The sequence below is a fragment of the Aotus nancymaae genome, unplaced genomic scaffold (genome assembly GCF_030222135.1).
Source record: "Aotus nancymaae isolate 86718 unplaced genomic scaffold, 86718_ANA_hifiasm-v0.15.2.pri h1tg000089l, whole genome shotgun sequence".
Lineage (NCBI taxonomy): Eukaryota > Metazoa > Chordata > Mammalia > Primates > Aotidae > Aotus > Aotus nancymaae.
Window position 1 is genome coordinate 16432606 of NW_026988504.1, and position 24687 is coordinate 16457292.

Genomic DNA, 24687 nt, shown 5'->3' on the forward strand with positions numbered 1-24687 from the left:
TCACATGGAATTGTAGGAAATATGCCGAGAGACTCAATGTAGTTTTTACCCAGTTCCACCCAATGGCAACATCTTGCAAACTTACAGTACAAGAGGATACTGTTTAGGGTATCCTGGTAACCAGGATGTTGACATTAATATAGTCAAGAATATAAAATATTTCTGTCATAATGAGGATCCCTTTTGTTGCCCTTTTTTTCTTTTTCTTTTTTATTTTTGAGATGGAGTCTCACTCTGTCACCTAGGCTGGAGTGCAGTGGTGTGATCTTGGCTCACTGCAACCTCTACCTCCCCAGTTCAAGTGATTCTCCTGTCTCAGCCTCCTGAATAGCTGGGATTACAGGTGTGTGCCATCATGCCTGGCTACTTTTTTATATTTTTAGCAGAGACAGGGTTTCACCATGTTGGCCTGGCTAGTCTCAAACTCCTGACCTCAGATGATCCAGCTGCCTCGGCCTCCCAAAGTGCTGGGATTACAGGTGTGAGTCCCCACATCCAGACTTGTGTTGCCCTTTTATAGCCACACTGGCCTCTTCCTCTCTTCCCTCTCTGTCCCTGACCCTAACAACCACTAATGTGATCTCTATTTCTTTATTTTTGTAATTGAAAGAATGTTATATAAGTGGAATCATGAAGTGAAATTTTAAAGAAAATAATCAAAAACAGATAAACTTATCAATAGAAGAACTATAGAGAACATATTTTAATTTTATTTCAATTTTAAAATTTTCTTTCCTTTTTTTTTTGAGATAAGATCTCACTCTGTCACCCAGGCTGGAGTGCAGTGACGCTACAGCCTCTGCCTCCCCAAGGTCTCAAGGGATCCTCCTACCTAGCCTCCCAAGTAGCTGGGACTACAATTGCATGGGCTAATTTTTAAATTTTTTGTAGAGATGAGATCTCACTATATTACCCAGGCTGGTCTTGAACTCTAGACCTCAAGCAATCCTCCCACCATGGCTTCCCAAAGTGCTGGGATTATAGGCATAAGCCACCTTGCTTGGCCTGAGAATGTTTTTAAACTGGCTGATCCGTCCACCAGCACTGTCCAATAGAAATGTAATACAAGACGCATGATGGAACTGAAAGTTTTTTATAGCCACTTTAAAAAAGTGTAAAGACACAGTTTAAGTTAATGTTAATAATATATTTGATTTAGCCCAGTATACCATTTCAACATGTAATCCACATTTTTAAAATCATGGAGATAGCTTACACTCTTTATTGATACTACATCTTAGAAATCTGGGGTGTGTTTTCATACCGCATTCTCACTTTGGACTTACCACGTTTCCAGTGCTGCCATATTGGGCAGCTCAGCTCTAGTGCAGAGTAAACCAAAATCAAATCAGGAGTGCGTGGTCTGCGTATCTGCAGGCCCAGGAGGGACCCCACGTTGGCTAGTGGCTCTTAGCTTTGGCTGCACATTAGAATCACCTGAGAGTTTTGAAAAATACTAAAGTCTGGTCCCAGCCCACAATACTCCACACCCAGAAGGTCACATATAGTTAGTCTCAGAAGCAACTCAGCATTGGGATTATTTTAAATCCCCCCAGGTGACCTGATGGGCAGCAGGGATTAAGGACCACTGATACATGGGTCTGGGGTTGGTCCTATCCAATCCTGTCTGGGCGTGGGCTCCTGGGAGAGGTCATGGGCACGCCATGCCTCTTCTCCTCTCAGTTCCTTACCTGACTTCTTGGAAAGCAGACACATCCCTCTCTAGCAGCTTCTAGGAGGTTCTGGGCTTTCTGGCCTTGCAACACCCTGCACCTCCCCAGCCCACCCCAAATCTCTGCCTCCTTCACCTAGAGGCAGTGAACAAGGCTGGTTTTAGACTGAGGTGCACACAAGCTTCCCCACCCATTGGTCCCAACCCATGAACGCCATCTTCTGAGGCCCAGTATTTTCCAGCTTGGGCTCAGCCAGCCCTGGTGGTCAGTCTTGCCTCCTTTTTGGATCCGGGAGTGAAGATGGCCATCGGATGACAGTCCATGGCCTACCTCCTCATAGCAGCTCTGCAGAGAGATGGTCATGCCTATATTATTGATAAGACTCTGAGAGGCTAAGCGAGCTTCCTGATGGCCCCGGCTCCACAACCCTCCATGCCCTCTCCAGCACCTCCGAATCTGCTCAATGGGATCTCCAGCCGAGCAGCAAGCAGGAGCGGTGGCGTGAGCCAGACTGAGGTTAACGCCTGTCCTGCCTTGTGCTGCTTTTTCCAAGCCAGTGCTCTCCGATACCCAGCGGTTCATTGCTGGCTGAGAAACAGGGCAAGCTGCAGCCCCCTGCCTCCCCGACCTTCTCATCAACTGTCTCCCAGGAGCCCCGTGAAGACTGAAATCTCCCCCTCCATCCTGGCAGTGGGGTCCCTCCCCAGGCTTCTTATTCTGCCATCCAATCAGGAGATAGTAATCTCTCTTTAAAGAACATTGTGAGGCCGGGGCCAGTGGCTGACACCTGTAATCCCAGTACTTTAGGAGGCCAAGGCGAGCAGATCACGAGGTCAGGAGATCGAGACCATCCTGGCTAACACGGTGAAACCCCGTCTCTACTAAAAATACAAAAAAGTAGCCGGGTGTGGTAGCACACACCTGTAGTCCCAGCTACTTGGGAGGCTGAGGCAGGAGAACCACTTGAACCCGGGAGGCAGAGGTTGCAGTGAGCCTAGATCATGCCACTGCACTTCAGCCTGGGTGACAGAGTGAGACTCTATCTCAAAAAAAAAAAAACAGTGTGAGTACCTTGAATTCATCTCTAAAGAGTCACCAGGCACCTGCCAAGGCACAACTTTGTGGTGACAGCAACTGGACCCTCTGAGGGCCACCCTCCAGAGCCATGAGAAGCGATGGCCTTTGCTGTGGCTCCCATGTGACTCTGGGCTTCCTCACTTACAGGGACATGCTCCAACCCAGGCAATGGGGTTCTCAGGTGGGCTCAAACGCCATTTCATCTAAAGTCACCGAGGCAGAGATGGGGGAGGTGAAAAAAACCAAGCTGAGAACTGACTCCTCCAAGAAATACATCATCCATCGTAAAGTGTTTTCTCTCCTTCAAGATCCTCACCCTGAAGTGGCTGGTCTATCATTTTTCTTCCTGTACTCATATCTGGGGGGCTAGAACTCAGGGCTTATGGACCCCCGGCAACCTGTCTAGTTCCTCTGTTTGAGTCAGGGTTTGTGGGGGAGAAGGGAAGGGATAGAAGGTGGTAGAGGGAAGGAGAGGTTTGGGTATGTGTCCTACATATCAGTAGAATCCCAGTTTACAGTAAAATGTGCTGGAGGCAGGAAAACGATGCTGGGAGGTATTTATAGAAGCACATCACAGTGCTTCGTAACCTGGCAGGGCCGTATTTGGCTGTGTTGTGAGAATCTTCCTCGGGCAGTGCAGTGTTTCTCTTGAGCGGCGTGTCTTCTGCACAGCACTGAGGCTGGCTCCAAGTGCATTCTAGGGAGCTTCTCTAAAGGCAGATTGGCTTCCCTCCCCAGGCTTCTCCAATCCCTCCTTTCTCCCTTCACCCCAAAAGGAAGAATCAGCAGAAAAATTAATTTTCTCTTGAAACAGAAATACTAGCTCTAATCATGGAGAGAGCTGGGCAGATCAAGAATAACTCAGTGTCCAGCAAGAAACACTCAGTTGTTTTCTCCCCTCTCCTTCCTCCTTCTCCTCCCCCTTCCCCTCTTCTCTTCTTCCCCACCCTCTCCCTCTCCCTCCTCCATTCTTCCTTCTCCTCCACCTCCTCCACGATCACTATTTTATAAGGAAAATACCTGGTTTGTCCATCCACCTGCATGATGTAAAGGCCCAGGAGAAAAGGACTTGAATCTTTAGCTCACTTATCTTAAGCAAGAAGCTGATAATGTTGTGAAAAATCAGGTCAGAGTTTCCATTTGCCATTCAGGAATCTCTGTTTTTCAGAAGTGAGTGTTTTCAAGGTGGTGAGCTAAGCATCCTGTCCAAGCTTACCTATGCAGCCTCCACAAGAACTAGGCTGAGAGGTGAATGAGAGACAGTTTAGTATACCAGATAAGGGGGCTAGATTGCTGGGTTCAAATCCCAGCTCCTCCACTTTCTAGCTGGGTGACCTTGGGCAAATAGCTTTACCATTCTGTGTCCCAACCCCCTTATCTGTAAAGTGGAGACAATAATCTTGACGAAGTTAATCATAGTTAAAATGTCAAAAGACAAAGATAAAATCTTGAAAGCACAGAGAGAAATGTGATTCATCACACACAAGGGGACTCCTCAATAAAAGTAAGAGCCGACTTCTCATCAAACACACTGGAGTCAAGAAGGCAGTGGGTCCATCTATTTAAAGTGCTGGAAGAAAAAATAAATACTGTCAGCCAAAAATTTTATACCAACAAAACTATCCTCCAAAAGTGAAGATGGAATTAAAATACCCAAAATAAGCAAAAACTGAGAGAATTTATTGCTAGAAGAGCCACTTGACAAAAAAATGCTAAAAGAAGTTATTCAGGCTGAAAGCAGGTGACATTAGACATTAATTTGAATTCCCATAAAAAACAGCACCAGTAAAGATAATTAGTATATCAAGCTTGTCCAACTCATGGCCCACTGGCTGCATGTGGCCCAGGACAGCTTTGAATGCAGCCCAACACAGATTCGTAAACTTTCTTAAAACATTATAAGACTTTTTTGTGATTTTTTTTTTTTTAAGCTCATCAGCTATCATTAGTGTTAGTGTATTTTATGTGTAGCACAAGACAATTCTTCCAATGTGGCCCAGGGAAGCCAGATCAGACAACCCTGATGTAGATAACTGGGTAAAAAGTAATAGGCTGGGCATGGTGGCTCATGCCTGTAATCCCAGTACTTTGGGAAGCTGAGGCAGGTGGATCACGAGGTCAGGAGTTCAAGACCAGCCTGGCCAAGATGATGAAACCCCGTCTCTACTAAAAATACAAAAATTAGCTGGGCATGGAGGCGGGTGCCTGTAATCCCAGATACTTGGAGGGCTGAGGCAGAGAATTGCTTGAAGCCAGAAGGCAGAGGTTGCGGTGAGCCAAGATTGCACCATTGCATTCCAGCCTGGGCAACAGAGCAAGACTGCATCATTAAAAAAAAAAAAAAGTAATCATATATACTACATAAGCATTTTATATACTATATTGTGCACATGCAAACACACAAAAGAAGCATAATTGCATATTTCTTCTCTTGACAAATATGAAAAGCCATTGTATAAAACAATATGTATATAATTGAATCGTTGGACTTATCCCATGTAGAATTGTAATATATTTGCCAATAACAGCACAAAGGAGGTGGGGGAAGGAGGAACCAGGCTGTACTGAAGCAAGGAAATGACATCAAGTGGTAACTCACATGCACAGGAAGAAATGAAGAGAACCCGAATAATTAATTGAAAGCTTAATGTAACAAATTATTTTTTAAAAGAATACCTATGTGCACTTACCATGCACCAGGCTAGGGTCTCTATTTTAAGCTTGTTACATGTGTTACCTCATAACTCTTTAAAGAAGATGCCATTGTTCTCCCTGTTTTAATCGCAGTGCCTACCGTAAGGCGTTGTTGGGAGACTGTATGAATTCATATGCATAAATTGCTAGAACAGAGTCTGGCACGTGGTCCTGGTTCAATAAATGTCATCCTGCTGGAATAGGGGTGCAGACATGCATGGGGGAAGGAGGCCAGGGAGGGGGGGAAAGCCCTGGCCTGGCTTCCTTGCAGGTTTCTGAAGCCTGAGTCTGATAAATGACCAGTGTCACTAGAATTAGATCAAGTCTGAACATTCTTTCTGTCTACACATATTAACACACAGGGTACCAAGTTGTTTTCCATTTCTTGCTGGCTCTTACTGCACCCAGTAGCCGCGGGGGCAGTGAGCCCTGGGTGCTCAGCTGGAGCTGCCAGAGGTGTGAGTGGCAGGAGGTAGTGGCCTGAGCAGGCTCCTAATTGACAGCCGTTAAGGCTTCATGTCACTGAATTATGTAGTTTGCACCCTCCACTGCCACTATGTTTCGATGGAATCTAAAGGAAGAAGAGAGCATGCAATCCTGCCTTTTCTAAAGGGTGTTTTGGTTTCCGCAAATGCTGCAAAATAAAAATCAGTTTCTGGTGTGGTGGGTGGTTGGTGGCTCCCTGCATCCTGGGGCTGGTCTTTGGGCTGGTGTGTCTGTTCTGCTGCTGGGGTCCCTGGTGTGGTCCATGGCCAAATTGAGACTTGGCATGGCAGACAGTCGGGTTGTACCTGCAGGGCATGGCTGATGGGGTGCTTGGGAGTGATTTGAGTCATTAGTCACAGGAGCAGAAAGCTCCAAGAAGGAGAAATATTTGCTCAATAACTCATTTCTATGTTGTTAAAAAAAAAAAGGCAGAATTTTTTAAATTTATGGATTAAATGGAAAAGAAATCTGGTCTCCATCTCTTCATAGTTATAGGTGCTGGGGAGAAGTGAATAGAGTCTGGGCTTGGGGGCTATACACACCTAGCTATGAATCCAAACTATCACTTCCAAGCTGCCTTAGAGATCTCTCTCTCTCTCTCTCTCTCTGTATATATATATGTATGTATGTGTGTGTGCACACACACATGCACACATGCACACATGTATATGTGAGAGTGTACACATATATAAAATGCTTATGTAGTATATATGATTACTTTTTTACCCAAGAATACTACACTTTCCCCACGGAGCGCATGGAACTTCCTCATATGTAATAGTTACAGAATATTCTGTTATAGATTGAATACTAATTTATGTAATCGGCATCGCCTGCCCCCCTCCTCAGCATTGGTCATTGAAGCACCAGAGATATGCTTCCACTTGCATCTTGGCATAGTTTTGTCAGTATAGCCATACAGTACATTCCTAGTTATGGAATGACTAGGTCATGGAATAATTACATGTTTAATTTTGGTGGATGTCACCAAATAGATCTGTACACTCACTCCTACCAAGAGTATATGAGAGTGCTATGTCTTACGACCTCGTCTGCCTGCATATTCTGTGTGTGTGTGTGTGTGTGTCTGTGTTTGTGTATGTCTGTGTGTATGTGTCTCTCTTGCAAGGGGTTTACCAGTTCTACTGGTGGATATCGTATGTTTGGTTTTTATCCATTAATTTCTGCTGTCTTATTATTTCCTTTCTCGTATAGTGGGGTTTATTTGCATTCTTTTTCCACTTTCTTGGGATAGGTAGTTAGTTTACTTCTAGCCTTTTTTTCCCCTAATATATGCTCTTAAGGTTATAATTTTTCCTCCTAAGCTAACTTGGCTTTACCCAACAAGTTTTGATAATTTATGTGTCTATCATCATTCAGTTCAACAAAGAGAACGTCTTAAAATTAGAGAACAAAAGGCACATTAACTTCAGAGTAATTTTACACATAGTTTAAACCCACAAGATTGTATTACCATGCCTTTTTACACTCACTGTTTTTTTGGTTTTTGTTTTTTTGAGATGGGGTTTTGCTCTGTCACCCAGGCTGGAGTGCAGTGGGGTGATCTTGGCTCACCGCAACCTCTGCCTCCTGGGTTCAAGTAATTCTCCTGCCTCAGCCTTCTGAGTAGCTGAGATTACAGGTGTGCGTCACCACACCCAGCCAATTTTTTTGTATTTTTGGTAGAGATGGGTCTCGCCATGTTGGCCAGGCTGATCTCGAACTCCTGACCTCAGGTGATCTGCCTGTCTCAGCCTCCCAAAGTGCTGGGATTACAGGTGTGAGCCACTGCCCCCAGCCTACACTCACTGTTCATTGAGATTTATCCACATAATTGCTCTTGTCATTTCTCCTCTTCTCTTTTGCATTTCTATGCTTCAGTGCTGGATTATTCTGCCTGAAGAATCTATTCAATAATTTCTTTCATTCAAGTCTGCTGATGACAACTTTTCTCCATTTTTGTTTGTCTGAAAATATTTCTATGTTGCCTTCAATGTTGAGGGATATTTTTACTGGATAGGAAATTCTAAGTGGATGATTACTTTCTTTAAACATATTAAAGGTGTTTTTATGTTATGTTCTGGCATTCGTCATTCCTGTGTCTGATGTTTCATTTTTAGTCTTAGTCCAGCCTCTTGATATGTCTGGTAACTTTTGATTGAATGCTAGACATCTGTGTGGAACATGATAGATGTTTTTGGCATTGCCATCCTCCCCACGGTAGGATTCACTTTTGCTTCTGGCAATCTGTTAAATAGAAGGTTGCCTATATTCATTCATGAATTGACCTGATTTGAAGATGGGTTTTAATCTTTGTGAAGGCTGATCTATTACTTGTTCACCTATAGCAGGAACCTTCCCAGCACCCCATTTGAAAGACTGAGCTATTTACCAGACTGGTCCTCCTTGGAAAGCTCTAAACTCCAATGTTGAGTCCATAGCATCATAAGATTGCTGTACCATCTGCACAACCTTTTCTTCTGCCTCTCAGATTCACATTCTGTGTGAACTGGTACATACTTCAAGTGCCAAGGTTGTACAAAATGTAAGGTTTATCTCAATGCATTTCCTTTATCTTTAGTTATTGACTCTAAAATATTGGTTTCCTTGATTGCTCTCGAATGTCTTCAACGAGATTGTATCCACCTGTTTCAGTTATTTTGGCAAGAAGGTTGGTCCAATGCTATATAAGCTAGTTCATTATAGCCAGAAATGGAAGTCTGAACTCCCTTTTTATTTCCATTGATTGATTTATTTTTTCATCAGCATCAAACTGTTTTAGTTTTTGTAGCTGCACAACAGGCATAAATAGCTTGTAGTTCCCACTCATTTAAATTCATCTTTAAAAGAAACTCCTGATTATACTAAAAGCATCCTTTAGACTGACCCCAGAATCATGTGTCATCTTCTAAACCAAACTCATTGTGCTAAAGTATTAAAGAAGAGTGAAATTTCCATAACATTGTTCCTATTTTTAAATGTGATTTTTTTATATCAGTCTTGTTTTATGTTCATCAATATGTATTTTTAAGGTGAGGTCTCGCTATGTTGCCCAGGCTAGTCTTGAAATCCTGAGCTCAAGCAATTCTCCTGCCTCAGCCTCCCAAGTGTTGAGATTACAGGCATGAGCCCCTGTGCCTTGGTTGTTCAACAGTAGTTTTAGGGCTTTCTTTATGTAGCACCAGCATATAACTTACTAAGTTTATTTTCAATAGTTTACCATTCTGTTACTACATAAATATGATTTATTTAATGCATTACATTTTCCAATTGGCTACTGTTTGTGTGTAGCTGTTTATTTTTTAATGTTATTTTTGTGTACAGCCTTTTATCTCAACACCTGTGTTATTTATGTTTCTTTTCAGCTGGTTTTGATTTGGGCATCCATATGTTTACAGTGTTGCACAGGTGGTGGTGATGCACCCCAGAAAGTTTCAAATCACTGATGAAAGACTTTCTCCTTTACAGAGGAGGTCCTGGAATTTTCTGGAGTATCATCAATAGTATAGAAGTCTCAGTCTAGCAAATCATGTAGACACAGCAATCAATCAGAGCCGAGCAGAGCCCAAGTTCCAAATTCTCAGTAGAAATAGTGACTCTTCTGATGTGGGGTTGTTTCAACTTCTCTGTGTCCATGTAGTGGGACATTTGTTGTACTTCAAGCATCAGGAGCAAAAATACTTTCGAAATCTTTCAAATCAAGTCTGACAAAATTTCTAAGAATGCTGAAACAATTCATATTGTTTAATGCAGAAATTCCACTTAAGTCCACCTGCAGAATTTATCCTGAGAAAATTATTGCAGATGCCTGCAGATATTTAGCTGTAAGTATGGTGAGTTATTGTTGATTACAATAGAGAAAATTTTGGAAACAACCTAAGAGTTCTAGAGTGGAGAAATGGCTACATCGGTTTTGGTATATGCAAATCAGAGACCATATATATTCTCCAGCTACTAAAAACAGTGCAGAAAATATTGATGCTATTAAGTAAAATAAAACTAGGCCCCACTATGGAGGGTATGTGCTGCATGGTCCCTTTGTTTTATTTTTTTTAATATAAGATCTTGCTCTGTTGCCCAGGCTGGAGTGCAGTCGCGTGATCATGGTATAATCATAGCATAGCCTCGAACTCCTGGGCTCAAACAATCTTCTTGCTTCAGCCTCCCAAAGCACTGGGATTATAGCACTCCACCACACCTTACCTTCCATTTTATTTTATTTTTAAACTTGAAGTTCAGGTATACATGCGCAAGGTTTGCAGGTTACATAGGTAAACATGTGTCATGGTTGTTTGCTGCACCTATCAACCCATAACGTAGATATTAAGCCCTGCATGCCTTAGCTATTTGTCTTGATGTTCTCCCTCCCCCTGAACCCCCACAGGCCCTGGTGTGTGTTCCCCTCCCTGTGTCCATGTGTTCTCATTGTTCAGCTCCCACTTAAGAGTGAGAATATGCAGTATTTGGTTTTCTGTTCCTGTGTTAGTTTGCTGAGGATAATGGCTTCCAGCTTCACCCCTGTCCCCACAAAAGACATGCTCTAATTCCTTTTTATGGCTGCATAGTATTCCATGGTGTATATGTACCACATTTTCTTTATCCAGTCAATCATTGATGGGCATTTGGGTTGATTCCATGTCTTTGCTATTGTAAATAGTGCTGCAGTAAACATACATGTACATGTGTCTTTATAATAGAATGATTTATATTCCTTTGGGTGTATACTCAGTAATGGGATTGTTGAGTCAAATGGTATTTCTGGTTGTAGATCCTTGAGGAATATTCACACTGTGTTCCACAATGGTTGAACTAATTTACATTCCCACCAACAGTGTAAAAGCATTCCTATTTCTACACAGCCTTGCCAACATCTGTTGTTTCTTGACTTTTTAATAATCGCCATTCCGACATAAGATGGTATCTCATTGTGGTTTTGATTTGCATTTCTCTAGTGATCCGTGATGTTGAGCTTTTTTCATATGTTTGTTGGCCACATAAATGTCTTCTTTTGCGAAGCGTCTGTTCATGTCCTTTGCCTGCTTTTTTATGGGGTCGTTTTTTTCTTGTAAATTTGTTTAACTTCCTTGTAAATTCTGGATATTAGACCTTTGTCAGATGGGTAGATTGCAAAAACTTTCTCCCATTCTGTAGGCTGTCTGTTCACGCTAATGATAGTTTCTTTTGCTGTGCAGAAGCTCTTTAGTTTAATTAGATCTCATTTGTCAATTTTTGCTTTTGTTGCAATTGCTTTTGATGATTTCATAAAATCTTTGCCCATGCCTGTGTCCTGAATGGTATCGACTATATTTTCTTCTAGGGTTTTATGGCTTTGGTTTTTTGGTTTTTGCATGGTTCCTGAAGGACAGAACCCTAATTTATTCCTGAGTTTTTGTTTGTTTTTTAAATGGAGTCTCGCTCTGTCTCCCAGGCTGGAGTGCAGTGGTGTGATCTTGGCTCACTGCAACCTCCACCTTCTTGGTTCAAGTGATTCTCTTGCCTCAGCCTCCCTAGTAGCTGAAATTACAGGCATGTGCCATTTGCCACCATACCTGGCTAATTTTTGTATTTTTAGTAGAAATGGGGTTTCACCATGTTGGCCAGGCTGGTCTTGAACTCCTGATCTCAAGTGATTTCCCTGCCTCAGCCTCCCAAAGTGCTGGGATTACAGGTGTGAGGCACCTCACCTGGCCACGTTGTGCTACTTTCTAATTTCAGCATTGTACTGAGATGGCACAAAGTTAGCCCAGACTTACTTGATAACATCTTTCATAAGTCTTCACTATAACTCACATGAAGTTACCCCTGTTTTACAGATAAAGAGACTGAGGTTCAGAGTGGCCATGTGACTGGCCCAGGATGGTACATGGGAAAGCCAGCATTAAGTCTCAGATTTGCCTACTTCCATGTGCCATTCACTCCCTCAGGTAGCTGTAAACTCCAGGGACTAAACTATGACCCTCAGGCCCTCCCTCAGTGTCACATTCTGGACTAGACCATGCCTGAAATTTATATCACATTCTAGGTAGTGAGAAGGAGCTAAATAAGTGAGTAAATAAGTTATTTTGGCAACTTCTGTTGTATATCAAATTACCTTGAAACATAATGGTATAAAACAACTGTTTTATTGCACTTATGATTTTGTGGGTGTGGAATTTGGGAAGTGCTTAACTAGGCAGTTTTTACGTGGAGTTTCTCATGCAGTTGCAATCCGTTGTTGGCTGGGGCTGCAGTTATCCGAAGGCTCAACTGGGCTGGATATCCATCCAACATGGCCCAATCCCATGGCTGGCAGCTAATGCTGGCCATTGGCTGGAACCGTAGTTGGGCTGGCAAGCAAAGCACCTGCACATACCCTCTAAACAAGTGGTTCTCAACCAGTGGTGGTTTTCCCCTCAAAGGGACACTTTTGTCTGTCACAACTAGAGTGCTACTAACATCTGGATAGAGGCTAAGGATGCTATAAAACATCCTGCAATGCACATGACAGCCCCAGCAACAAAGAAATATTCAGCCATAAATGTCCATAGGGCTGAGGTGGAGAAACCCTGTTCTAAAGCATGGTGGTCCCAGGGTGTCAGGTTTCCTACATGAGGCTGGCTTTTCCTGAGTAAGCTCCAGAGAGAACCAGGTCCTCTTATGATCCAGCCGCAGAAGTCACATAGTGCCAGCCATGGTGGCTCACACCTGTAATCCTAGCACTTTGGGAGGCCGAGGTCAGGTGTTCAAGACCAGCCTGGCTGACATGATGAAACTCCATCTCTACTTAAAAATACAAAAATTCACCGGGTGTAGTGGTAGACACCTGTAATCTCAGCTGCTTGGGAGGCTAAGGAAGGAAAATTGCTTCAACCTGGGAGGCAGAGTTTGGAGTGAGTGAAGATCATGCCACTGCACCTCTGGCCTGGGCAGCAGGGTGAGACTCCATCTCAAAAAAAAAAAAAAGAAAAAGAAAAAGTCACATAGCATCATTTCTGTATCCTTTATTTGCTAAAGCAGTCACAATGCTGTCTAGCCTCAAGGACAGGAGACAGGGCCCCCACATCCCAACAGGAGGAGTGTCAAATATTTTGTGTCATTTTTTCACAACCAAGGAAGATAATGGGGATCAGCATGGTGGGAAGCAGGCAGGGCCAGAGAAGCACGAGGGGTTTCCTGTGGTCACCAGCCCATCCTGCTGGACACTGGCCATGCTGACACTGAGCCACTGGAAAAGCTCCCAGGAGCAGCTCCTGTCACTGGCTGCAAAGCCTTCTCAGGAACCCCTACACCCTAGCCCCTTTATCAAAGCACTGTGAGTTTTCTCTGGACCAGTAGGAAACTGAGATCACAGGGTGTCTGCATTTGACTCCCTTTCCACTTTCTTCCTCCTCCTCTCCAGTTAACCCCATCCCTCCTCCCAGCAGTTGATAGCTGGCCTCTCACTTGCTCCAGTAACCTTACCTACCTCTGGGCACCTAAGCACTTTACTGCAAGTCCTTTTATTATTGGCTTGAGCAGGGGACTGTGCCATTAATGATTTAATCTCCACAAGACATTTCTCTGTAATTGCTAGTCATGGATGATAATTGGTGACTGTTAATTCCTGATAATTAACAAGCTAATATTTAGAGGTAATGGTGCCTGGGTAATCATCTTTAAAAGCTCAAGAAGGCTGCCTGCTTCTAGGCACCAGTCTTCAAAAGATGAGACTGCATGTTGGCATCTCTAGCTCAAGAGTTTAGCTGGAGCCCTGCACTTTTGTTTACAAGGGCAGTGATTGGAGATTGATAACTTTTATTTAATTTTCTTCTCTGATTCTGGAAACAATACATGTTCTTTGAGAAGCTTTGTTGAGCACAGAGAAATATTTAAAAAAAAACAAAAAAACAAAAAACATGCATAACCTAATTACCTAGAATCGGCCATCATCAACATTTTGGGTTCTTTCCAGTCTGTGAATTTCGTACACAGTTCAGTTTAAGTTAAATGTGTGGTGTTGCATTCAACTTCATTCATTTACTATTATCATGTGAACATTTTCTCTTGTGGTAGCAACTTATGAAAAATGGCTCCTCTCCTATAAAAAAAATCAAATGAACATGAGATTCATGCGATAGAGAAGGAACCATGTAAAAGCAGAGGCTGGGACAAGGGCCTAAGAATCCGGTCCAGACGAGGGTGTCTTCAAGGGCACTCTTGTCCCCGCTGAAGACACTGGGTGGGAGAATATGTATGCACAGGCACAACTACATAGGAGAAAAGACTAAAAGGCAATGAACTAAGACGTTAATAATGATGGTGTTTTCAGAGTGGGGAAGTGCAGGTAACCTTCATTTTCTGTGTTATAATTTTCTGCACAATACACAGAAAAAAGCATTGGGTCAGCATCTAAAATATTTCTGGTGCACATTTTTATCTTTCCAAGTAACTGGCTGGGTAATCTCAGGTACTTCCCTCTGGATCTTGATTTCCTGTGTGTGGTTTGAGGGAAATACTAGTCCTGCCACCCCACAAGGTGGGTTTCAGAATTAGAAATCCTGGGTTATTGTGTACCTCCAAGAAGCTACCAGAATGCCTGGATGACTTCCAACAATACGCCCTGTAGCTTCAAACAAGAAGCCTTTATGTGACACTTGGCCATTTCCAAAGAAATATTTCTGAATACCGTGTCTCATACATTTCTGGATTGCCTGAGTGACCTACTTTGAACCCATATTTCTTCAGTGGGGAGATGATGTAGTCCAAGCATAGACTTTGGAGTTAGACCTGGTTTAAAACCAGTCTACTTCTCACCTGTGATTTCCTGTAGGCTACTCCACATCTTTAACCCTTAGTTTCTCCATCCGCAGAATGGGGCTAATCCCACCTACTCATGAGGTTATCATGAGGTCCCAATGAGACCCTGTACATGAAGGGCTTTGCACAGCGCCTGGGAGCTAACCCATACTCAGTCGATGATGTTATTTATAAATAGAATTACATAATAGAAGCACAGATACAATTTTGTAATGAACAACATTGCTGTTTTTCACCCCAGGTGGCATTCGATAAATTTATCACATACTCTGGAAATAGATGAAACTGTTTGGTTTTCCTAGGTATCTTCCAGGCTTTAGGATCTGCCGCTATAGAGTTTGGCAGGCAAGGTCACTTTCAGCCTCTTATTTCTTGCTTTTGTAGATTAAGATCCAATCTCCTCTCCACTTTCATCTTTCCAAATCTCCAAGATGTGAATCTTTTTCATCTCCTTGCCAAGCTTAGCATTAAGATTGGCTGCTCAGCTTCAACCAGGCAACAGCAGTCGTGCTTCGGAAGCTCTGATCCATCCTCTCTGCAAGATGCAAGGGGCTTAGTCCATTGTTGCTTAATAAGAATACCTTATGCCAGGATCATGCTTTAGAATTTTTTTCAAAGCAGTCATATCTGCTGTCGTGTTTAATCACCCCAGCAATTTTGTGGAGTGAGCAAGGCAGGTCTTTTTATTCTTCCTGGCGTGAGGTGTGGTTCCCAGAGTGGGTTTCGTAGAACATGTCATTTTTTTTTTCTCAAGTAAGTTTGGAAAATACTGAAATAAGCAAAGCTAAACAGGCTTTTCAAGCCTTTACCATAATGTGCAATGTGGTTCTTTAAGGGCTAGGTGCAGTGCTTCACAAGCTGGTTTTTTTTTCTTTTTAACCAGAGTCACTTTTTCTAGCATATTCCATGGAATTATTGCTCCATGGAACCCATTGGATAAACTGATGGGGTTAGGAGTTTGAGAATTCAAGCCTTGAGAAAGGGCTTGGGAGTGGGGCAAGGTAAATTTCAAATGCAGGCACCACCACTTGCCAGCTGAGTGCTCTTGTCACGTTTCTTAACCTCTCTGCTCCTCAGTCTGCTCACTTGTAAAATGGGGATGGTAATAGAACAGTTGGGATTCAAATAGGGAGTAAAGTGCTTAACAGGGTGCCTAACAATGACGAACATTCAATATACTTTAGCTTTCATTATTAGTCTCTTCCTCTGTGTTATCCAGGAGAGAAACAGGCTTCAGAGAGTGTCATAGTTTGTTCTGTGTTGCTATAAGAGAATACCCGAGACTGGATAATTTATAAAGAAAAGAGGTTTATTTCTTATTTTAAATTTATCATACTTTAAGTTCTGGGTACATGTGCAGAATGTGCAGGTTTGTTACATAGGTATACATGTGTCATGGTGGTTTGCTGTATCCATCACCCCAGAAAAGGGGTTTATTTAGCTCTTGGTTCTGCAGGCTGAGACGTTCAAGGGCATACCCCTGGTCTGTGGTAAGGGCTTTCGTGTGGCATCACAACACAGCAGAGAAGGGCAAGAAGGAAATGGAGGAAACCCGAGGCTTTATAACAACTCAGCCTCAAGGGAACTAATGCAACCCTTGAAACTCATCCAGTCTTTGAGAGTGAGAACTCACCATCCTGAGAACAGCACCAAGCCATTCCTGAGGCATCCCATGACCCCAGGCACCTCCCACCAGGCCCACCTCCCAACACTGCCACATTGAGGATCAAATTTCAACATGAGCTTTGGTGGGGACAGACAAACCACCATATCCAAACCATAATCTCCCAGCTTTACATGGATCTTTATGGCACGGCTGAGTGTAAGTTCAAGGCTCTGTTCGCCGTTGGGAGCCATATGGCTTTGTTCTCCACTGCTCCCCTTACCCCTGCTAACCATCCTTGGGGTTTCAATTCCACTTCCTTTGGCAGATGTTGGGACTGTGTGAGTTTCAAGTGTAAGTGACAGTGTTTGGCTAACTACTATTAATATAACAATACTATCATTACGATGTCACTATTGCTTCCCATCAATCGGCAGCAGCCTTGCCCTGAGCCTCTGCTAGGAGTTGGCTCCTCGTCCTCAGGACCTGGGTTCTCCCTGTCGTGACGCCTCCCCACCTTCAGTCAGAACGGGATGCTGTAGTTTTTTTCCAGCTCGTAAACTCTGCAGGTGGCCACGCCTCTGATTCTGTCACGTCTTCCACAACTGCAGGCACAGGGTCAGGCACTGGACTTGGAGCTAGAAAACAGTGGAGAGCAAGGCAGATGAATGCCAGCCCCCATGGAGCCCATAGTCAGCCTCAGGGCTTCTGTGCTCTGGCTGTAATCTAGAGTCCCTTAGGGAGTGTCTAAAAATCCCTGATTCCCACGTGCCACTCCAAGAGATTCTGATACAACTGGACTCAAGTAGGCCCTGGAACAATGGGTCTTTGCTACTCAAAGTATAGTTCATGGACCAGCCACATGGGCATCACCAGAGAGCTGGTTAGAAAAATAGGCTCTCTGTCCTCTCCGACTCCCTAAATTGAAATTTGCATTTTAACAGGATCCAGGTGAGTTGTCCGCCTACTAAAATCTGAGAAGTGCTGTGCCAAGCAAACGTGATGGCATTGTAATGTAGCAACTGCTATGATGGGAAAAGCCCAGGATGTGACAAAGGCCCAGAAGGGGTAATCCAGTGGGGCCTGAGCAGGAGGCAGAGCCATCTCTAGAAGAGGATGGGGTGTTGGGCAACTCAGAAAGGTGGTATCACTCAAGCCAGCCGTGGCTGCAAGTTTGCTACCCTGTCAGCATCTTTCACTGGCCCCTTGCCATATTGCAAAGTCAGACCTTTCAAAATGGGATGTTAGTGATGTTAAGGAAAGAAGCACAGTGGTGCTTTGGTGCAGTTCATCAATATCAGGCTCCAGGGGTGCAATAGGGCCCTACCCCAGGGATGGTATCATGTCCCAGTTGAGAGCCGAGGCACAGGTCGATACTGAGACAGCTGAAAAGGGACAGAAGCCAGATTTGTCTGCAGAGTCTAAGTTGACTGTAGGAGAGAGGGGGAGAGATTAGAGTCTCTTTGTGAGAAGGGGTCGGGGTGGGGGGCTGGTGCCCGCTGGCCCTGATCCCACAGCGCCGACCCTGCTCTAGAAGTTGATCATGGGAAAGTTGATTGATCTACAGAGTGAGCCACACATTGGCTTCCTGGAGGCATGTGTGTCTGTGTCCATGTCTGCAAGGCTGGAGAGCACAGGGCTTTAAGCCACAGTGATCCTTCCTGTGTCGGCTTTGATAAAGGAGGGAGAAATGAAACGCCAAATAGCCCTCTCCACCCAGCCAAGTCATTCTCTATGCAAGAGAGGGGGCAGTGGAGCAGGACAGCTTGTATCCAGCACAAGTATCTAGTAAAGCTCTCTGGTGATGCCCACGTGGCTGGTCCATGAACTATACTTTGAGTAGCAAAGACTCATTGTTCCAGGCCCCACTTGAGTCCAGTTGTATCAGAATCTCTTGGAGTGGCACGTGTGAATCAGGGATTTTTAGACACTCCCTAGGGAGCTCTAGATTACAGCCAGAGCACAGAAGCCCTGAGGCTGACTATGGGCTCCATGGGGGCTGGCATCCATCTGCCTTGCTCTCCACTGTTTTCTAGCTCCAAGTCCAGTGCCTGACCCTGGCAGATATCAGCAGGTGGGGCTTGTGGTTGACCTTGCGTAGACACTTAGCTTCTCTTCTTCTCGTTCAGAGCTGGCCCCTGCAAAGAGTGTGTGCTGGGCAGGCAAGAGTCAGCCCATTTCTGATTAGGATTGAGGAGGCTGTTGCACTGGGACCGTGGTGTGGCTTCTTTACTTGTGTTGACCCAGTCCTGCAACTGATTCGAGTCACATGAGGAAGACCCCTTCCTCCAAGAAGTCTTCCCTGCTCCTTTGCTCCTTCCCAAGGCTGCTGCCAGTTCCCTGTCTGGAGCCAGCTTCTTTCAGAGTGTATTTGAGCCTCAGAATCCTTTTCAACACAGAGAAGCTCACCCAGCAGAGTTCCCTCCTCCATCCTTCTCTCTACTTCCTGGGCAGGTCTCTACCAGAGTCCTCAGTGGGCTGCATTTAATTGCTTTGGGAGTGCCTTTGTTATTCTAGATGGGGAACTCTTCAATGGCAAGGAGAGTGTCATGTTCATTTTTGTATCTCCCATGTCTGACACAATGGGTTGTTGAATGAATGAATGGCAGTACCCAGCAAGGGGACTCCCAGAGAGGACAAGGGGGTCCTGCAACGGGGGATGCTAAGAAAGCTCTTAATTGCTGCAGGGTGAGGCAGAGGGTTGCACCTCTGTCGTGGTGACCTAGTGTCCCAGGGGGTTGCCTGGTGGTCTTTTTTTTTTTTTTTTTGAGACGGAGTTTCGCTCTCGTTACCCAGGCTGGAGTGCAATGGCGCGATCTCGGCTCACCGCAACCTCCGCCTCCTGGGTTCAGGCAATTCTCCTGCCTCAGCTTCCTGAGTAGCTGGGATTACAGGCACGCGCCACCATGCCCAGCTAATTTTTTTGTATTAGTAGAGACGGGGTTTCACAATGTTGACCAGGATGGTCTCGATCTCTTGACCTCGTGATCCACCCGCCTCGGCCTCCCAAAGTGCTGGGATTACAGGCTTGAGCCACCGCGCCCGGCCGCCTGGTGGTCTTTACCCATCCATTGAGCCAGGTGGGGAGTTGACTTTAATTACTGTTTCCTCATCTTGGTCTTCTCACAGCTGTGGGCACTGCCACCTGCTCACCTACTCTCCCTGGCCCCAGAGCCCACTCTGTGCTGGTGGGAGTGTCGGGGCTGGCCGCCCAGCAACAGTCTAGGAAGATGAGTGCCTGTGGGAGGAAGGCCCTGACCCTGCTGAGCAGCGTCTTTGCTGTCTGTGGCCTGGGCCTCCTGGGCATCGCAGTCAGCACCGACTACTGGCTGTACCTGGAGGAGGGCGTGATTGTGCCCCAGAACCAGAGCACTGAGATCAAGATGTCCCTGCACTCGGGCCTCTGGCGGGTCTGCTTCCTTGCAGGTAAGGGTGCCAAGGGTTGGGGACAGCCCTGCCCCCTGACATCACCTGCCCCAAAAGGTCCCCCCCTGGGAAGGGATGACCAAGAGATGCTGGAAGGAGACAGTTCACCATGGATGATGCCTATATATGCCAGGTGGTGCTCCCTGAAATGACAAAGACCCCATTCCAAACTCAAGTCCCTGATTCTGGATGTCCATTTGAGCCAGGCTTTTCATCCCCCAGGTCTTCCCTCCTGAAAGATGAATGTAACTATGCCTTCCCCACACTCTGCTCACAGAGCTGGATGAGAATGCCTTTGCACAGATCTCAAACGCTCTTGCATGCCTTAGCTCATTGAACTATCAATCCCATATAATCCCCCCAACAATACTGCAAGACAGGACTTATTATTATTTCCACTTTGCAAATGCAGAAATGAAGATTCGAGGAGGTTACGTCTCCTTAACTCAGCTTCCTTGCATCCACTAGTTTATAGAATAGAAAATACTTGGCAGTTTCTCTGTTCTTCCCTCCGTAAAATGGTACAGAGGAAACGCATGAGCAGGTCCCTCCAGCTCTGCAGCATCGTAGAGATTTTGACCTCACTTACCTGGGCCTCCCTTTTTACTCACTAGGGATTCCCTGTAACTTTTCAAGTTACCTCTCCAAGAACTCTATCCTTTATCCCTTTATCATGGCCCAAGACCAGCCTGCACAAGAAAAGCATCTCCAAGTCATACAAGACTAGCCACAAGCCTGGGCTGGCCACAGTGTGGTCAGGACCCTGTAACTTATGTGTGCATTGGGAATAGATACAATTTAGCTTTCCCAGGCTCTTCCCTCCCAGCTTATAGTACAGCTTTTGGGGGTGGAGCGGGTATTGATTCCCACCAGTATTTAGCAGGAAAGACACCTGAAGGTGTTGAGTCAGCCATGGGAATCGCATCTAACTCTGACTTCTGCTCCAGACTGTGTGGCATCGGTCTATGCTTCAATCTGAAGCAGAGTTTGAAGTCACTAGGATCTGGTTCCCAGGGTGGTTGACAAGGCTTTTGGAGTTCTGCTCCATGACACCCACACTGGAGAATCAGTCAGCTATGCACCATCGTCAGCCTTATCTGGCCAAACACAATGAGATGGCACCAGATGTTCATTCAGCATGGAGAGTTTGCAATGCCAACCTCTTTTCACACTACTCTTGGTGCTTGGGTCCATCCTCACAGAGGTGCTTCTCCAGGAAGGTTGTCATATCAGGACATGCCTTCACCCCTGCTGTGGGCCATGAGCCAGGGACAGAACCCCTCTAGGGCTTGGACCCAGCTCGGGTGCAAAGACACAGCAGGTCAAAGATCCTAATAACACAACACTTGGAAATACCATTTGAATGAACTAACTTCAAATCCATGATCAAGAAAGGCCTGGAAATGTGATTCTTGTCTCCACAGGTGAAGAGCGAGGGCGTTGCTTCACCATAGAATATGTGATGCCCATGAACACCCAGCTGACATCCGAGTCTACGGTCAATGTTCTAAGTAAGTGCCTTTAGTCTTGCAACCTGGGCCACTGGCTGGACAGAGAGGAGCAGGGTAGAGGGAAGAGTCAAGATGCCAGCATATTTCTCAAGAGAAATGCCCTTAGACTCAGCTGGGTGTGCTGACCTGAGTTGACTAGAGCTTAATTTTCCAGTAGTGAAAAAAGATTGCTGGAGTCTCCCAGTCTACTGCCCCAGGCATTAATCAGGGAGGTGACTCTCTGGACCCCAGGGAGTCTGACCTCATGGCCTTGACCTCAACAGAGTTGGTTCTGCCCCAGTATGAGCTTGCAATATTGCAATGCAATTCTGATACTGATCACCTGGAGTTAACAGAGACTCCAAAGGCTTAAGGTCTCAGTCCTCAATAAGACTACCCTTACTTCAGATGCCAGCTGCAAGTTCAGAGGTCCCTGGCCTCCTGTACTTCTGACCAATTCGCTCCAAATGTGGGAGCTCTCATAACTGTCAGGTTCAATAATTTGCTAAAATGACTCACAGAACTCAGGAAGGTGCTATAATTACCATTGCAATTTCATCACAAAGGATACAAATCAGGATGAGCCAGATGAAGAGACATATAGGGCAAGGTCTGGGAGGGTCCTGAATGTGGAGCTTCAGAGTCCTCTACCCGTGGAATCAGGATGTGCCACTATCTCACACACTGATGTGTTCATCAACCAGGAAGCTCAACTGAGCTTTGCTGTCCACAGTTTGTACTGGGCTTCATTACATAGGCATGATTAATTACATTATTGATCATGTCATTGAACTCACTCTCCAGCCCCTTACCTTCCCTAGAGGCCAGGTGGAACCCCAATCTTCTAATCCCACAGTTGGTGTTTCTAGTCCCCATCCTGAGTCACTTGGTTAGCATAAACTCAGGTGTGGTTGAGACCCACCGTGAATAACAAACACACTCCCATCCTTGGAAAATTCCAAAAATTTAGAGGTTATCTCTCAGGAACCAGGGAAAAAGACTAGACCTGACAGAATTCTCCCCAGGTAGTTATAAGTTGAAGGAAACAGAGGCTCTAACTGTCCCCTGCTCCATTCAGAACAACCCCTTGCCCAAGGAAATGGTGAATCTGCCTGGAAAAGGGAGTAAGATGGAATAACCTGGCCCTTCCAGAGCTTCCACATTGGCAGGTGGTGTGGACTCTATATTGGCAGACAGTGTGGACCCCCAGGAGGATAGTAGCTTATGCCTGGAGGAAATGACAGAGGCCCTGAAGATACTGGCACTTGAAGTCAGACCTTCCAGGCCCACCTCAGACAAAAGTCCTGCTAGTAATGGAAGGACCCCAGGCCACCAGATGGGGTGGAGCCTGGGGAACCCCTGCAGGGGTGGGGCTTTGAAGACCTGTTGGTAAGCAGTCCCAGGAACACTCAGCTTGGGAGGAGGAGGAATGAGTCAGGCCTGGAGGCTGACAGGCTGCCCTTTTGCCCCATTAGAGATGATCCGCTCAGCCACACCGTTCCCTCTGGTCAGCCTCTTCTTCATGTTCATTGGGTTCATCCTGAGCAACATTGGACACATCCGTCCCCATCGGACGATACTGGCCTTTGTCTCTGGCATCTTCTTTATCCTCTCGGGTAAGTTGTGTTGTTTTCATTTCTTGCACCTATGCTGGAGTACAGCAGTGCCATCTCGGCTTACTGCAACCTCTGCCTCGCAGGTTCAAGCAATTCTCCTGCCTCGGCCTTCTGCAGGTGCCTGCCACACACCTGGCTGATTTTTGTATTTTTAGTAAAGATGAGGTTTTGCCACGTTGGCCAGGTTGATCTCGAACTCCTGACCTCAAGCGATCTGACTGCCTTGGCCTCCCAAAGTGCTGGGATTACAGGCGTGAGCCACCTAGAACTTTACCTATTTAACTCCCAAACAGCTCTGCACTGGGAAGTCCTGGAATTAGGACAGACTAAGTCAGTCACTCAGATAGAATTGAGTCAGAGCTGGAGGAAACATTTGAGGACCCCGGGCCCATTATTACCTTCTGGAAGAGCAACAGAGGCTCCACAGGAGGGGTGATGGCACAGGCTCCCCTCTGGCAAACCTGGGATTGGAACCCAGGGTTCCTTCCTCACTCTGCACATCACTACCCCAAGGACTTTTTAATTCCCATCATCTTAAGTGTTCCTATTTTTGAAGGGGCTATGTCTTCATATTTGTACATGAATATTAAACACAATCTGCCTTTGGAATGATGGATCCTTCACCTCCCCCATCCCCCAGCTGTCCTCAGGAGACTCCTGCTGTCTCCTTACCTTGCCAGTCACACCCCACACCATAAGCCCTCCTAGACCCCTTCAACATGGACTTGTCTTCCTAGACTGATGCCAGGTTGTACTTCATTCTTCTTTCTATTCACTCATTCATGATCTCTACCTACTAGGCCTTATTCTGGCTGCTGGCATCACTGCCCACAAAAAAGACAGCATAATGGGAGATACAAACACTAGACAGGAGATAGCCAGTGTGAGTAGCACTATGAATGGTGGCCAGCAAGGTCAGCGATGGAGGCCAAGAGCAGCGGCTGACACTCAGGGCAAAGGTTGGTCATGGAAGACCAGGAGGAGGCGAGCGAAAAGATGAGTAGGAATTAGGCAAAGAAGCGAGTCTGAGGGTGGAAAGCGACCTGGAGGGAAGAGGGAGGATGAAGCATTGGGGGAACTGAGTAATCACTGCTCATCATGGCAGGTGCAAGGAAAAGTGTGGTGAGAAGAGAGACTGGGAAAAGCATCCAAGGACATCTAATGGATTTGGGATTTTATGAGAAGACTTAGATGGATTTTGAGCCAAGGGATGACACGACCAGGTTTGGATTTTAGAATGACCATGCTGGGGAATGGAGGGAGGGAGGGAAGAAAGACAGGAGGCAGGGACACGAGGCAAGAGGCTATTCCAATAGTAGAGGCGATGGCCCAAACAGGGGGTTGATAGTGGAGAAGACAGAAATGAGAGGGTTTGAGTGACACTTGAGAGGTAAACTCCACAGAACTAGGATGAGGCTTCCAGGGAAGAGTCGAGGTGAGTGCCAGTTTCTCGCTTGAGCACTGGGTAGATGGCATATCCCATCCTTGATTCAAGGATCACAGGAGGAGGAGATTTGGGCAGATCATGAATTTAGTGTGGGAAATGCTGAGTTTGAGATGTCCTTATGACATCTGGGAGGAGTCTCTGAAAGGCTGCCAGAGGTCTGCGTCTAGGGCTCATGGGAGTGAGTTGGACCAAAGATAGAGATTGGAAAGTTATCAGCCTAGGGAGTGGGAGGGGAAGCCGTGGACATAATCCATGGACATGGATGAGATTACTCATGGCTGGTGCATAGAACGAGAAGGAGAAAGAACACGGGAAACCAAGGTAGGCTCTTCCTCCTTTTGAAGGTGACCTGCGCATTTGCATAGAGACCTTTTCTCTTGGAGATAATGACTCTGGCCAA

General features: G+C 45.5%; 1 protein-coding gene across 1 annotated transcript in view; it reads left to right on the forward strand.

The window, feature by feature from the left end:
* CACNG5 (calcium voltage-gated channel auxiliary subunit gamma 5) overlaps window positions 1-24687 on the forward strand; it is a 66045-nt gene that overhangs the window by 35873 nt on the left and 5485 nt on the right. Inside the window, exons 3-5 of the mRNA XM_012453964.3 lie at window positions 19438-19734; window positions 21159-21245; window positions 22700-22840. Of these exons, the coding sequence (XP_012309387.2) occupies window positions 19438-19734; window positions 21159-21245; window positions 22700-22840 (525 nt within the window). The remainder of the gene's footprint in view (window positions 1-19437; window positions 19735-21158; window positions 21246-22699; window positions 22841-24687) is intronic.